At 43.6% G+C, this 12689-nt stretch overlaps 1 protein-coding gene across 1 annotated transcript; it reads left to right on the forward strand.

Annotated features, from left to right (window-relative positions):
- Positions 1–96: 96 nt before the first annotated feature.
- On the forward strand, positions 97–10572 carry uimc1 (ubiquitin interaction motif containing 1). Its single transcript, XM_022760864.1, has 22 exons — positions 97–121; positions 441–514; positions 638–768; positions 961–1045; positions 1338–1456; positions 1651–1845; positions 2341–3045; positions 3511–3571; positions 3697–3803; positions 4384–4505; positions 4725–4983; positions 5077–5181; positions 5276–5331; positions 6036–6235; positions 6651–6712; positions 7989–8112; positions 8226–8516; positions 8798–8879; positions 8980–9082; positions 9192–9240; positions 9387–9420; positions 10085–10572. The coding sequence occupies exons 3-22, from the start codon at positions 658–660 to the stop codon at positions 10257–10259; spliced, it is 3045 nt and encodes a 1014-aa protein (XP_022616585.1). The 5' UTR covers positions 97–121; positions 441–514; positions 638–657; the 3' UTR covers positions 10260–10572.
- The last annotated feature ends 2117 nt before the right edge of the window (positions 10573–12689 follow it).

Below are 12689 nucleotides of genomic sequence, written 5' to 3' on the forward strand. Positions count from 1 at the left end.
TCAGCTCTTTCTTTTCTACTTTTAACACAGAGGTCAGTTTGTTTTGGGGTCCACACTCGAGCCGCCGGGCAGATGAGAGGAAGAAGAGGACAGGCTTCATCGTCATCGTCAGGTAAACCAGGTAAATACTGCCGAGAGTAGCCGTGGCAAGTGCTCTCTTGTTAGCTTTGCTGCTGTTTGGAAGAAATCCGCCCTGAACTACTTCAGTAAACTCAAGTTGAAGAGTTTGAACGGACAGCACATTTTTGTTGTTCAAACATCAACAAAATATGTAATTTTTTAAGTTTTAAAAACAGTAAGTTGGGCCCAAACATTTGGATATAAGTGTATGTTTTTAAATTTCATTAAACACAGCTGTACATAAGAAATATATATTTATATATATATATGTTAATGAGTATGACTGTACATATCACCTTTTTGTTTGTTTGATTTGTTAGCAATCTGGGAGGGTAGCAGGTCGACATTAAGTTTGTCTGCACTTCTTAATGAAAACAACAGTATTAAATTCCAGGTAAGAACAGCAATAGTACGGCTTAGCTTAAAAAAAAAACAAACAAACTGTAAGGATAATTTGTGCAATTAGCTCATGTAGAAGGTGTCACAGAAGTAATGTTAGTGCCTCTGTTGGTTGAAGGTCCTCAGGAGCAGATCAGGATGCCTCTGAGGAAGCAAACAAACAAGGATGCGAGTGACATTCCCCCTGAAAGCCAGCAGATCGACGAAAGCACACAGGAGCAAGAAGCTGTCGATGACGGAGACGACAAGGTAGGCGACTGTGAATATTAGCTAGAACCAAACTGAGATAAATACAGGTTCAGGTTTATATGTATAAACCCTGGAGTTACAGAGCAGAGCAACACTGTGGCTGAATAAACAAAGCTGTGTCTTGGCCGTCTGAGATTTAACGAGGCTTCGCGTGAACTTGATTAAACTTAAAACTGTTGTTTGTTCTTCCAGGACGAGCTCTCATCATCACTTCTGTTACCGCCAGTAGCGAGACACAAGCGCAGGAGAGAGAGGGAAAGCAAATCTAAAAACAAAGGTACGTAGCACATGACCACGAAGGGTCAACTTTTACCTTCTTTTGTTTTTATTTTGTGCAGGTAAACACAAGAGCAAGATCAGAAACTGTGTCCATGTAACTAGAAATAATTCTGAACTAAGATGATTATTATTATATTATTATACAAATGTTGTTTGTGTGAGTAGAAAACAGCTCGTTGCAGTGTATCGATGTCCAGGCTACTTTTATGTGTCACACCGTCACCACACACGATACTGTGTGTAGAATATTTAGTCAAACATTGTTCAGAAACTGTCTCTGTTGTCGTCAGACATGACAGAGGAGGAAATGATGGACCTGGCCCTGCGTCTGAGTGAACAGGAAGCCAGTGACACGGCGCTCAGACTGCAGCAGGAAGAAGAGGCTGTGATGAAAGCCATTCAGGAGAGTGTGAGTACAGCGCTACTGAGGTTTTCCAAAGCCCCATTCAGATGGTATTTATTTCTCTAGAAGAGTGCTGGTAATTTTAACACTACCTGCTCTCGTCAGTGACATTATCCCATCTGGAGTAATTACAGCCAAGGATCACTGACGTTCAGAGCTCCTGGTGTCATCCTTCTTGTGTTGTTCTTCCTCTCTCGTAGATGGCCGGTCAGAAACAACCGTGCCCTCCTTCCCAGAGTCAGAGCCTGCTCGCCAACGCCGAGGCCTCGCTCAGACTCTGCGCTCGGCGTAAGCTCCTCTACTCGAACGCGAAGAAGGCGTCGGCCGTCGATCAGGGAGCGTCACAGGAGGTCTGCGCGGCTGAGACAGACCTGAACAGAGGTGAGCCTGCTCATGTATGTTGTTAAATATCCTACGGTGCTTCGTAGGTAAAGTTAGATTCAGCTGAAGCACCGCGGCAGGAAAGGAAAAATACATCAAAAGAATTCAGGGAAAATAAATAATTTAGCTTTTGCTGACATGAAACCAAACTGCTGAAAGTCCCATGGATTTGAAAACATGGCATGTTTTATTCCCAGACGCAAAAGGAAGTGGAAATGAAAATAATAACAGGAATAAAAAGCGGAAAAGGAAAGAAGGAAGTCCTCTGCTGGAGATGCCGGATCTGTCCCAGACTCAGAAGATCGACCCTCAGGCTTCACCCTGCAGCTCCGAGGCTCTGTCACTGCATCTGGACTCACCGCAGGTTCGTCTGGAAACATCTGTCACTTTTCTTTACTTCACATTTTACAGAGTTACAACGAATGGTTATTTATGATCACAATGATAATGTAATTGATGACTTTGTTGACGTATATGTGTGTGTTTGTTTTCTCCTCTCTGTGACTCAGAGCTCTGATTCGACCCAGATCGACGACTGTCAGCTCCTTAAATCCCCCGTCTTCCCCTTGACCGGCTGCAGAGCAAAAGTTCAAGTCCCCCGGTTGAGCCAAGACCTGCTGGAGACCTGCAGGTCCTCAGGGTTTGTGTTGTGCTCTCAGGACACCTGGACCTCGACTGAAATATCTGTCCCCGTTCAACTCAAGAGTCCGACGTTTCCCAAAAGCCCCAAAAGCTCCAGTAACCTCACAACCTGTCCTAAAAGTCCTGTCTTCTCGGGGACCGACCAGGGGGACGACGGGGAGACGGAGCTGAATCCTGAGTATCTTAAAAGTCCTGTATTTGGCAGGACTACTCAGCGTGAGGGGTCTCCAAGTGCCTCCAAATCCCACCCAACCTGTGAAAACTCAGGGTTCATGTTCACTTCTCAGGACAGTTTAACTTCCTCTGTGAGGTCCACATCCTGTCGGCCTCAGAGCCCAGTATTCCCCAGAAGCCCCGGTCCTCTCAACAAGCCCGCCCCCCCAGAGAGACCAACAATCTGCAAAAGCCCCGTGTTCTCAGAGACCGACCGAGGACGGACGGAGCAACGTCACGGCTGCTCTACGAGCCCGGTGTTCAGCAGGACTGGACCACGACAGAGGATTCATCTGGACCTGCAGGACAAGCCTGAGGGTCCTTCAGGGATCAGGGATCCTTCTCAGGGTCCGGGGCAGGTGAGTTCAGGTGTCTGTGCAACGGGGGAGGACGTTTCCAGATCCTTCAGTAAAAGTACTAATACCTCACTGTAAAAACACTCTACGACAAGTAAAAGTATGTGAGTATAACCATGGTTTTTAACTTTTATTTATGGCTGGGCCTCAACTGATGAATGGAAATCATTAAACGTGATTATTCATTGTAAAATGTAAGAAAACAGTGAGAAAAGTGGCGTCTTCAGACTTGACAGGAGTTTACTGTGATATAAGATGAGAAGCAGCAGCGAACAGCTGGAACTGTGAAAAATTACCTCAGTTATTAAAATGGTTTAAACTTTCTGACCTTAGAGGAATTCCTTTTACACACTGTTGAATAGTTTAACCTTTAACATATCGTATTTATAAACATCTGTCCAGACATAACATCCAGACATTTGATAAGTTCCTGCTCGTTTCTTCTTCTTCTTCTTCTTTCTGCTTCAGGACAACAAGACTGACCTCAAACCAGACGGCAGTTTGAACAAGATCACCTCATTCCAGTCAGGTACAGTGAAACATCACTCACTCAGGGGTCAGGGGTCACACTAACGCCTACATCGCTGATGTACCAGATCCTGCGTGTTGGTCAGTGGGTCTCTGCTCTTTCCTGACTGTGTCTCCTGGTTTTAGATGAAGCACAGGAGCCGAATGACACGTCTAAAGACTGCAGCTCATCGGAGAGGGAGCTGACCAGTGACATGACGCTGCTGTGGTCGGACGATGACGAGGCCGTCACGGTACAGAGACGCTCTCACTGTCACACAGTTTTAATCCCTCGTCTGGACTGATCTGATTTCTGATTCGACACATTTAATAATACTGATGACTGAACACACATGCTGTCCTGCTGCCTCCAAAATACTCACTACAGCACCAAATGTGAATTAATCCGCCGCTGAAAATAGTCCCCAACAAATGCACTTATTTCCCCCTGTTTGTTTAAGACCTGTCGTGTGTCTAAGCCTTTACCTAGACTCAGCAGTGCGTTCTTAAATGATAAAATGATGTTCAGTGTTGGTTTGGGTTTTTAATATCACCAGACTTTGTCTTTAGGTGCCACTTTTCACATTATAAAACACATTATATCAAATAAATTCAACACTTTACATTAAAAATATAATTAAATCATGTTTTTTTTTTCATATAATCGAGTCATAGTCCTTATTTTATTTACCGCTCAAGCTTCTGAAGAGCAAACACACTTCAGTCGCAATTTCTCAGTAAATCTTTGCCTCCATCTCTTCGTGTATTTTTCTATATTGACTCTTTTTACTGTGTCTTCAGTTACATATCTAGTTAATTCTGTATCTGTTACAGCCGGTCGGCTCTCCCAGCCCCGTCTTCCCAGAGGAGAGACCCGGTCCTCGGGCAGACGGTCCTGCTGCGTCCCCGAACCACGTGACTGCAGCTTCTCCAGGGACAACCAGGTCCAACGGCAGGTGGGGAAAACACCTTCATCGTCATCAAAAGATCAGAGTTTCTTTACTGTGTATCAGGCTGATAATCTGCTCCTGCTACAGTTGGTTTAGTTGTCAGCTGCTTCTGAACTTCGGTGCTGCTGTTCTTACCTGGGATTTAATACAGCTGCTTTAATTAAGAAGCATCTTTAATGTTGACGCTGGCTGGACTGCTGTGTTTCTCCCTCTGTTTGTTTCCAGCCTCAGGTGCGTCTCAGGTCGGAGTCTCGATCAAAGCGGCCCGGATAAACAGATCTCGCCCGGACCTTCTTCCTCTTCCACATCCACCTCCCGACAGCAGCCTTCCACCACAGAGCGAGAACCACGGCCACCCAGCAGCGAGGGGGCGGTCGGCAGGACGTCACCCCCGCCTGGGGAGCCTGCAGACGGGCCGACGGTTCACTACTACTGGGGCGTTCCCTTCTGTCCACGAGGCCTGGACCCAGACACCTACACACAGGTGGTTTGTTTCATCGTATGTAGAAGTAATAAACACGCATTCAGAGTCAGAGTCACGGAGTGGAGTCTAATCTGTGTCTGTCTCTGCTCTCAGGTGATCCTGGCTCAGATGCAGGTGTATGACAGGAGTCTGAAACAGGCTCAGAGGTGTCTGCTGAGGAAGGCGGAGTGGGGGGAGCCCATCCTGCCACAGCCAGAGGTACGATAATCATCCACACACACACGTAACCTGATGTTTCAAAGCAAATCACTGAACAAACAGTACATATATATTTTATTTATTTCTTTCCCAGAAATCCCCCTCACCCGAGCCGACGGTTGAATCACCTCAGCATCACGTTATTCGAAGGTAAAACTCTTCTTCTTCTTCTTCTGAGACAGAGAGAGTTATTCACATGACTCAAAACAACTTGTTTGATCAAACAACATAAGTAGTGTGTCGTCAGCATCCTGTCGATATACTCACACAGGATCCGACACATAAATGTGGAGTAAGAACCTGTTTGTAATCTTGAGTTTCACAGTTTCCGTATGATTTACTCTAAATCAACTGAACTAATACAATAATTACATATTAGAGTGGAGAGAAAAAGTAAATAAGCCCTTTGTAGTTGTCCGTATTTATGTATAAATGTTGTCTTAAAGTATTGTCGGTCAGTAAGTGAAATCCAGATGTGGGCTGCCAGCTGAGATGACTCTGAAGACACAGACAAACAATGATCAGTGATGTAAAAAGAAAGGAAGAAAAAGAAGCAGCTCAGAGATGGTGAACGTCTCGAAAGATAAAATATCCAATAATTAGATAATGTTTTAGTGATTTTATCGTGCATGCTGGCGACTTTTTAAAGTCTGCTTCATCGTGGTGTTTTCCAGTTTGAGCTGGACGCTGCACTCAGAAACAGAAAACACCGTCTCTGTCTGCAGTGACGTCTTTTTGCCACTAGGTGTCAGCAGTCAGTCTGATCACACAGCTGCTTCTGTAGAAACGCCAACTTCAAATGCACAGTCTGGTTTGTTGAGTTCTCTGCCCGGGTTAAACTCGCACCTTTTCAGACGTGGTCTCAAGCTGAGAGGCAACCGACTGCGTGAATCGGCTGACGCCCCTCCTGCTGAGGCAGAGGAGGAGGAAGACGAGAAGGCCGGAGGGGAAGAGGAGGAAAGAGAGAAGGAGAACAAAGTGGAGGAGGAGAAGAATGAGCGGGGAGGAGGTGAAGGAGGACAGATGGACACCGATGACTGTGAGGTTTGTCCAGGTACGGCAAGCGCCTCGCTTTTATTCACATTTATACAACAGGCATTTTTCTACTTTAACTCCAGTTAGTGATTTACTACATTTCCCAGAGTGCACTAGACAACCCTGAGAAAATGTCCATGACCTGATCCACACGTCACTTTCTCTCCTCCTCTCCTGTAGTTGTTTTGTTGTATTGACGTCTCAGCCTTGTGGCCGAAGCTTAATTTTTTTTGATGCATTTTCAAAATAAAAGAGGAGCTCAGGTGGACGACGTGCTTTTGATCTCATATGCTTGTGTTTTTACATGTGATTAACCCTCAGGTCAGCTCCCTGCTCTGTGGTGGAAGTTGTTACTTACAGGTTGAACTGAAACCTTCAGACTCAGGCAGCAGATAATGATCGGACGAGTGTTTTTCTTCTGTTTTTAATAATAGAAACACAACTGAGCGGCGACAGCACGCAAGATCTGACGATGATCACTGACGCTGGAGCCGAGGTGAGTTCATGTGTCCAGTCTCAAAAATACTCCAACTTTATTGGACCCAAGTGATCAGGAAATTCGTGGAAAATCTGTGAATTTTATTTGTTTTTAGTAGAAAAATCAAACTTGACCTCTGTATAATCAAGAGTAGACCGGGTGTTTCTGTAGTTCCCACAACGCCAGCAGAGTGAGACATCTTCTCTCTCTAGTGGATCACTTCATGTCAATTTTACAGGAGTCTTTATTAATCTTTCAATTTATATCTTTAGATTTATTTATATTTGTTTTCCTATCAATAAACACAGGAAGCTACAGCTGTTATACCACTGTTGATGCGTACACATGAAGATCATTAACTCGCTGTCGAGTATCTACAACATAATATAATTAATATGATAAATTAAAATCAAAGGTAAAGTTGGATAAATACAACACTGATAACTGAATATCTGAAGTCCATATAGATATAATGACTGCTAAATATTAGTATCCTATTTGTTGTCAAAGGTTTGAAGTCATGTTAGTTTGACCACCAGAGGGTGCTGACGAGTTTTTACACTGTAAAATGTCTCCTATACGACATATCCTGGTCTCAGTGGTTAAAAGAAATCCTTATCAGAAATGTTTGTTATGTGTTTATGTAAGAAATCAGAAGGTTTTATCAGATTTTAACTATCAAATATCAGTATCGGCCTAATTTAAGATGATCAACTCTGTAGTTTTGAACCAGGACCTTCAGTATTTGGATCAAATAGCTCTTGAAAAATAAGGTGTGTTGACTAAATTCATATTTAATATTGATTTAAATCCATATTTAATTAACACTGGGGTGAAGATGAGCATCAGATCGGACTCGGCATCGACTTAAATCCAGTGTGGAAAAGGAGTCTGATCAGGATCAAGATTAAAAAACAAACCTGATTGTAACATCTGCATCAATTAGTTTGTTAATCAAGTCGCTTTGACTTCACAGAAGGTTTTACCTTCACTGTGTAGAGTGAAACCTGCAGGTTACAATCAGTCCAGACTCATGTACTGATAGATAAAAAGGAGCTGAACGATCAGCTGATTGACAGGAAATTCATTGACAACAATTTAGATAATCGGTAACGGACACGAACAGAAGTCGTAACACGAGCACGGATGAGATGTTTTGTTCAGTAGCCTGAAAGATGTGAAGTGTAGATTTTAATCAACGACCTGACATGTTTTTGTTTTTGTTTTGTTTTTTTGCTTTACCCTGATTAGCACATTAGTGTTTACCTGCCAGGTGGCTTTGATTTCTCCACAGCTCCGACCTGAAAGCCGACATCTCCCTGAGGTCGAGGTGATTCTCCGAGACGATTCTTCGGCCAAAGCCAAGCCACAGGAGGAGGAGGAGGAGATGGAGGTGGATGTGGATGTGGAGGTTGACGGTAAGGCTGCACACTTGCAACAGAAAACCTTTTTTTGGTAGCCGATGCTAGAAACAGATTTCTACAGGTGAAAATACGTGTAAGCAGAAAACCTGTCTTAAACCTGTTTTCAGCTCCAGTGGATGGAAAGACGGAGGGAAACATCGCCATCAGCAGCCAAAAGGAGGAGGTAACGGAGCGCGGGGAGGATCCGGATGTGGAGGAGATAGAGGACAGAGGGCTGAAGAGGTCGACGTCTCCGGAACCGGAATCAGCCGCCGTCCCTCAGAGTCCTGAGACCAACGTGGACTGTCCCATCTGTCAGGGATCGTTCCCCGTGACAAGGATCGAGCTGCACGCGGCGTACTGCGACGGAGAGGTGGCTGTCGTGGACGAGACGAGGCCTGAAGTCGACCGTTTCCTAGGTGAGAGGAACTTCTTCTTTAACACCCGGCCTCCAGTTTCATGGCTGTGAACCAGTTAGCGTCCCATGAGGGAGGAGCTACTGGCAGCTGCAGAGAAGCGACTGGTTTGGTTTTTTTGTAACGGTGACTTTTATGAGCAACGTCTCCTCACAAAGACTCGTCTCCAGTCATGCTAACTAGCTTTCAAAGCTCCTCAGACTGCGGTTTGTCGTTGTGTTGTTTCCTCTTTCTCGCTCCTCCGACAGCATCATATGACAGACAGATGTATGTTGTGTTGACAGCGTCACTGAAGCCACGCAGGAAGAGAACGAGGAGAGGAGAGGTGACGGCTGAAGAGACAATGGACTCCTCCAACACCGATAAGTAAGAAGCTGTGACCCGTCATCTTTACCTGGAGCAGCTCGGGTGTTTCCTGGCAGATTTCTTCTTATTTAATCCGGTTTTGGTCTCACGATTCCCGCAGGAACCAGGAGAAGTGTTACATCTGTCAGAAAGCCATTCCTCTGAGAGACTACAGCCGACACACCGAACTCTGCATCCGACGCCGGCCGTCCAAGACTGAAGCGGTAAGCCTCCTTACACACCGGGTAACGGCACCGCACCCACTTTTTGGTTGAGATCTGTTGTGTTTTTGACGTATAATAACTTTTCCCTTCTACGTTTCTGACCTTCCAGAGAGGAAACCTGCTGTCGGCTCTGGAGCAAACAGAAAGCAGGGACTCAGGTGAGTCCGAGCGTCAAGTTATGATCAAGAAACCTTTTCAGAAACTGAGGAACTTTACCTGCTTTTCAAACGGAGGTTACTGTTACTGCGGTTACTGACACCTTCTTCTTGTTGTTGTTGCTGTTGTTGTTGTTCTGTGTTCACAGAGGCCGGACCGTCTGGATCCAGACTCCAACCAGAGTAAGAGAGCTTAGAAAACAGGATTTATTTTACAGTGCTCGTTTAACCTTTGTGGACATTTTTGATCTGGGAGCGAGACAAAGCTTTCATGTGACTCTTTGTGCATCTCTTTACATTAATCTGACGGTCACGACAACATCTGTCAGACCAACGGTAATAAATTTAATACAATAAAAAACAAAAGACAAAAATAATGAATCTTATAGGTCAAAATAGATAGATGAAATACAGAAACATAACCAATCCAAATAACTAAAATAAGAAAGGTTTGGTGTGTACAAGAGAAAGAGGACGTTTGGGGAAAAAGAACTTCATCCATCTTTCCCATATTTTCATGAATCTCTCCTGTTGCATCCTGATATATAAAGTAATTCTTTCCATCCTGAAGATTTCATGAATCATGTCAGTGTTTTAAACACTTTCTAGTCGTTGTTTTCCAAAATAAATATCCATCCAAAGAAGAAGCATTTTCTAGTGGTGCTTTTGTTGTATTCTGTCGGATTATAATGTTAAAAATAAATCAACTCTTAATCTGAAAGGTAACTGCTGCTGTCAGATAAATGCTAATGAAGTAAAAGTTTAAAGTAGCAGAAACTGTACCTGAGTGCTGCGCGCGAGTACAACGCTCCCGGATTCACGCTGACGTCTACTCTTTCACTTTTAGAGAGGTCATCGACCTGCGGGACGACGACGATGATGAAGAGGTGGGCGCCGTCGCGGCGTTCAGGGTCAGCAACTCTCCCATCAGATCCTTCACTCCGATCTCGGAGGCCAACGACTGCCTTATCGACTTCAAGAAACAGCAACGAGGCAAGAAGCCGAGCCAAAGACGAAGATGAAGAAAAAAGACTGAGAAGACTGCGAACCGGAGCCTTAACTGAAGAACGATCAGGGCGTCAGGACGTGACATCACATCACAGTTAGAAAATGACTGGACGACACCTTCTTCTGGGTATTTGTGCAGGTGAACGAACACAAACTGAACCCTTTGAATCTCACATCTGTCCGGAGTGCAGAGGAAACCTGGTCGTGACTCTTTCTGTGCCACTAAGTGTTTTTGTGTGTTTACGTTTGTTCGTGTCTCAGACTACCTCTTCACGTATCCACGAGTTTCCTCTTTGTTACTGTAGCTTTGCTCTGATTTCCTGAGTGGATGACACACACACACACACACACACACATTTACTGACCTTGTCAGACTGGAAAACGAGAGGTGAAGTCACTGTGGGGATAAAACCACTTTTATCTGAGATATCTCAACAGCTACTGGACGGATGACAGTGACGGTTTTTACAGGCTTTCATGGTCCTCAGAGGATGAATCCTACTGGCTCCCTCTGACTGAATTCAGCCTCATCTGTAACGTGCCGAACATTAGCATGCTGCTAATAATGTGCTCATTTGTTAGCATGCTAATGTTAAATGCTAGAAATTAAATACCAAAATACAGACATCCCAAATTTGAAAATTTACTGTGTAATCAGTATATAAACATTCAACAAACGGTTTCTAACGCACTACAACGTGGCTGTAAGTGAAAGAAGAGCTGCAATGATGGACAGAAAGTTATTTAGCAACTATTTTTCTAAAACAAAAAAGACAAATATTTGCTTGTTTCCAGCTTCTCAGGTGCAAGAATGTGTTGCTTTTCTTTTGTCACACGATAATAAAGCGATTATCTTTGAGCTGTTGGTTCAGACAGGACACGACGTCTGAAGAGGTCACCATGGACTGTGGGAAATTATAACGACCATTTACTGTTTTCTGACATTTTAATTAATTGATTACTCAAACAATCAGCAGATGAATCTTAGTTGCAGCCCTAAAGCAGATATCATATTTAAGTGTTTACTGACGTACAGTATTTGTCACAAATTCTTACTTCACATGAAGATGTTTTTTAAATTATCCCAGCGGTGTGTCGTTCATTATCTGTTCATACAGCTGACATTCACAGGTGGCAAATACATAAATAAACACTTAGATTCACTCACAGCTACATGATAGCGTGTTGTAAACCATATATTACACATTTATATACTGATTATAACCGATTTAAGGGGGTTAATGCAAAATATAAAGTATAAATGGAGTCTGGATCCAGACCTCTGAGTCTGAACCACTGCACGCATATCTGATATCTTACTTTCAGTAATTCAGAGTCAGTTCAATGAAAACTTTGTCGGCCGGATTAGAAATGAGGACGCAGGGCTGCAACTAACTTTGTTAAATTATTTATTATTTAATCTGCTGATATAAATAGTAAAAGTCATAATTTCCTAGAGCCCTGACATCTTCACATGCCTCTTTAAATCCAGCCAACAAATATAAAAAAAAAAAAAGGCAGAAGATTTTCACATTTGAGAAGCTGCATCCAGTGAAACTGACGTTTTCCACCAACGATTAAAATCAGTTCGTAATCATTCATTTACTTTAGGAAAAAGAAACACTTGAAATGTTCATTTAGGCCAAAAGACAGAAAAAAGATTATTTTATTAATCAGTTATTTAGTCTTGAGTTTGCAGCCGTGTGGATCAATGAAAATACAAAAATAATAAAAAATGTAACGTAGAATGTAAAATCTTTTGAAACACCCGAAGAAACTTTTCACCCTCTGTCTCGGAAATCAAAACCTGTTTGTTTGAAAATCCCTCGTCGGACACCTGCCCTTCATCCTCCTCGAGCAAACAGCGCGTGGAAGGGAGTGCAGTGAATCTAAAGCCTGATATCTCTGGATTTCCTCTTCTTCCTCACAGCTCTGTGAGGCAGGTTTGAGTTTCGTGCCGCTGAGAGTTGAACAGCAAAAGAGGTGAACAAAGCCTTAAGATGTTTTTTTGGGGTGGGGAATTTATTTCAAGTTTGTTTTCTGTTCTGAAGTGTTTTCATTGTGGACCATTTTCATAAAGGAAAATATCTTTTCTCCATCTGCTCTCTCGTCTCTGGCCTTGAACAATGTGTCAGCACTTTAGCCTGAAGTTTGCAGGTTGAATTAGCAGAAGTAAAATCTCTGTAAACGCACTGAACGTGCAGGTTCGCATGCTTGTTGTTTTCAGAAATAATGAACTTCAGTTTAATCGTCCTTTTGTCCTTGAGAGAATCTTTCACCACAAAGCCACGGCTGATACAGAGTTTGTCCAACGCGCTGTGTCATTGTGGCGCTGCAAGTTTGAGGTTTGTGTTTCCTGTGAGACTTTGAAGCAATGCAGCGACGTGCTGGTGGTTGTTTTGTAAGACTCTGTCACAATGTTCAGTTGCACCAGCCGAAGCGGA

Source organism: Seriola dumerili, unplaced genomic scaffold (assembly GCF_002260705.1).
Source record: "Seriola dumerili isolate Sdu_G_001 unplaced genomic scaffold, Sdu_1.0 BDQW01000367.1, whole genome shotgun sequence".
Classification (NCBI taxonomy): domain Eukaryota; kingdom Metazoa; phylum Chordata; class Actinopteri; order Carangiformes; family Carangidae; genus Seriola; species Seriola dumerili.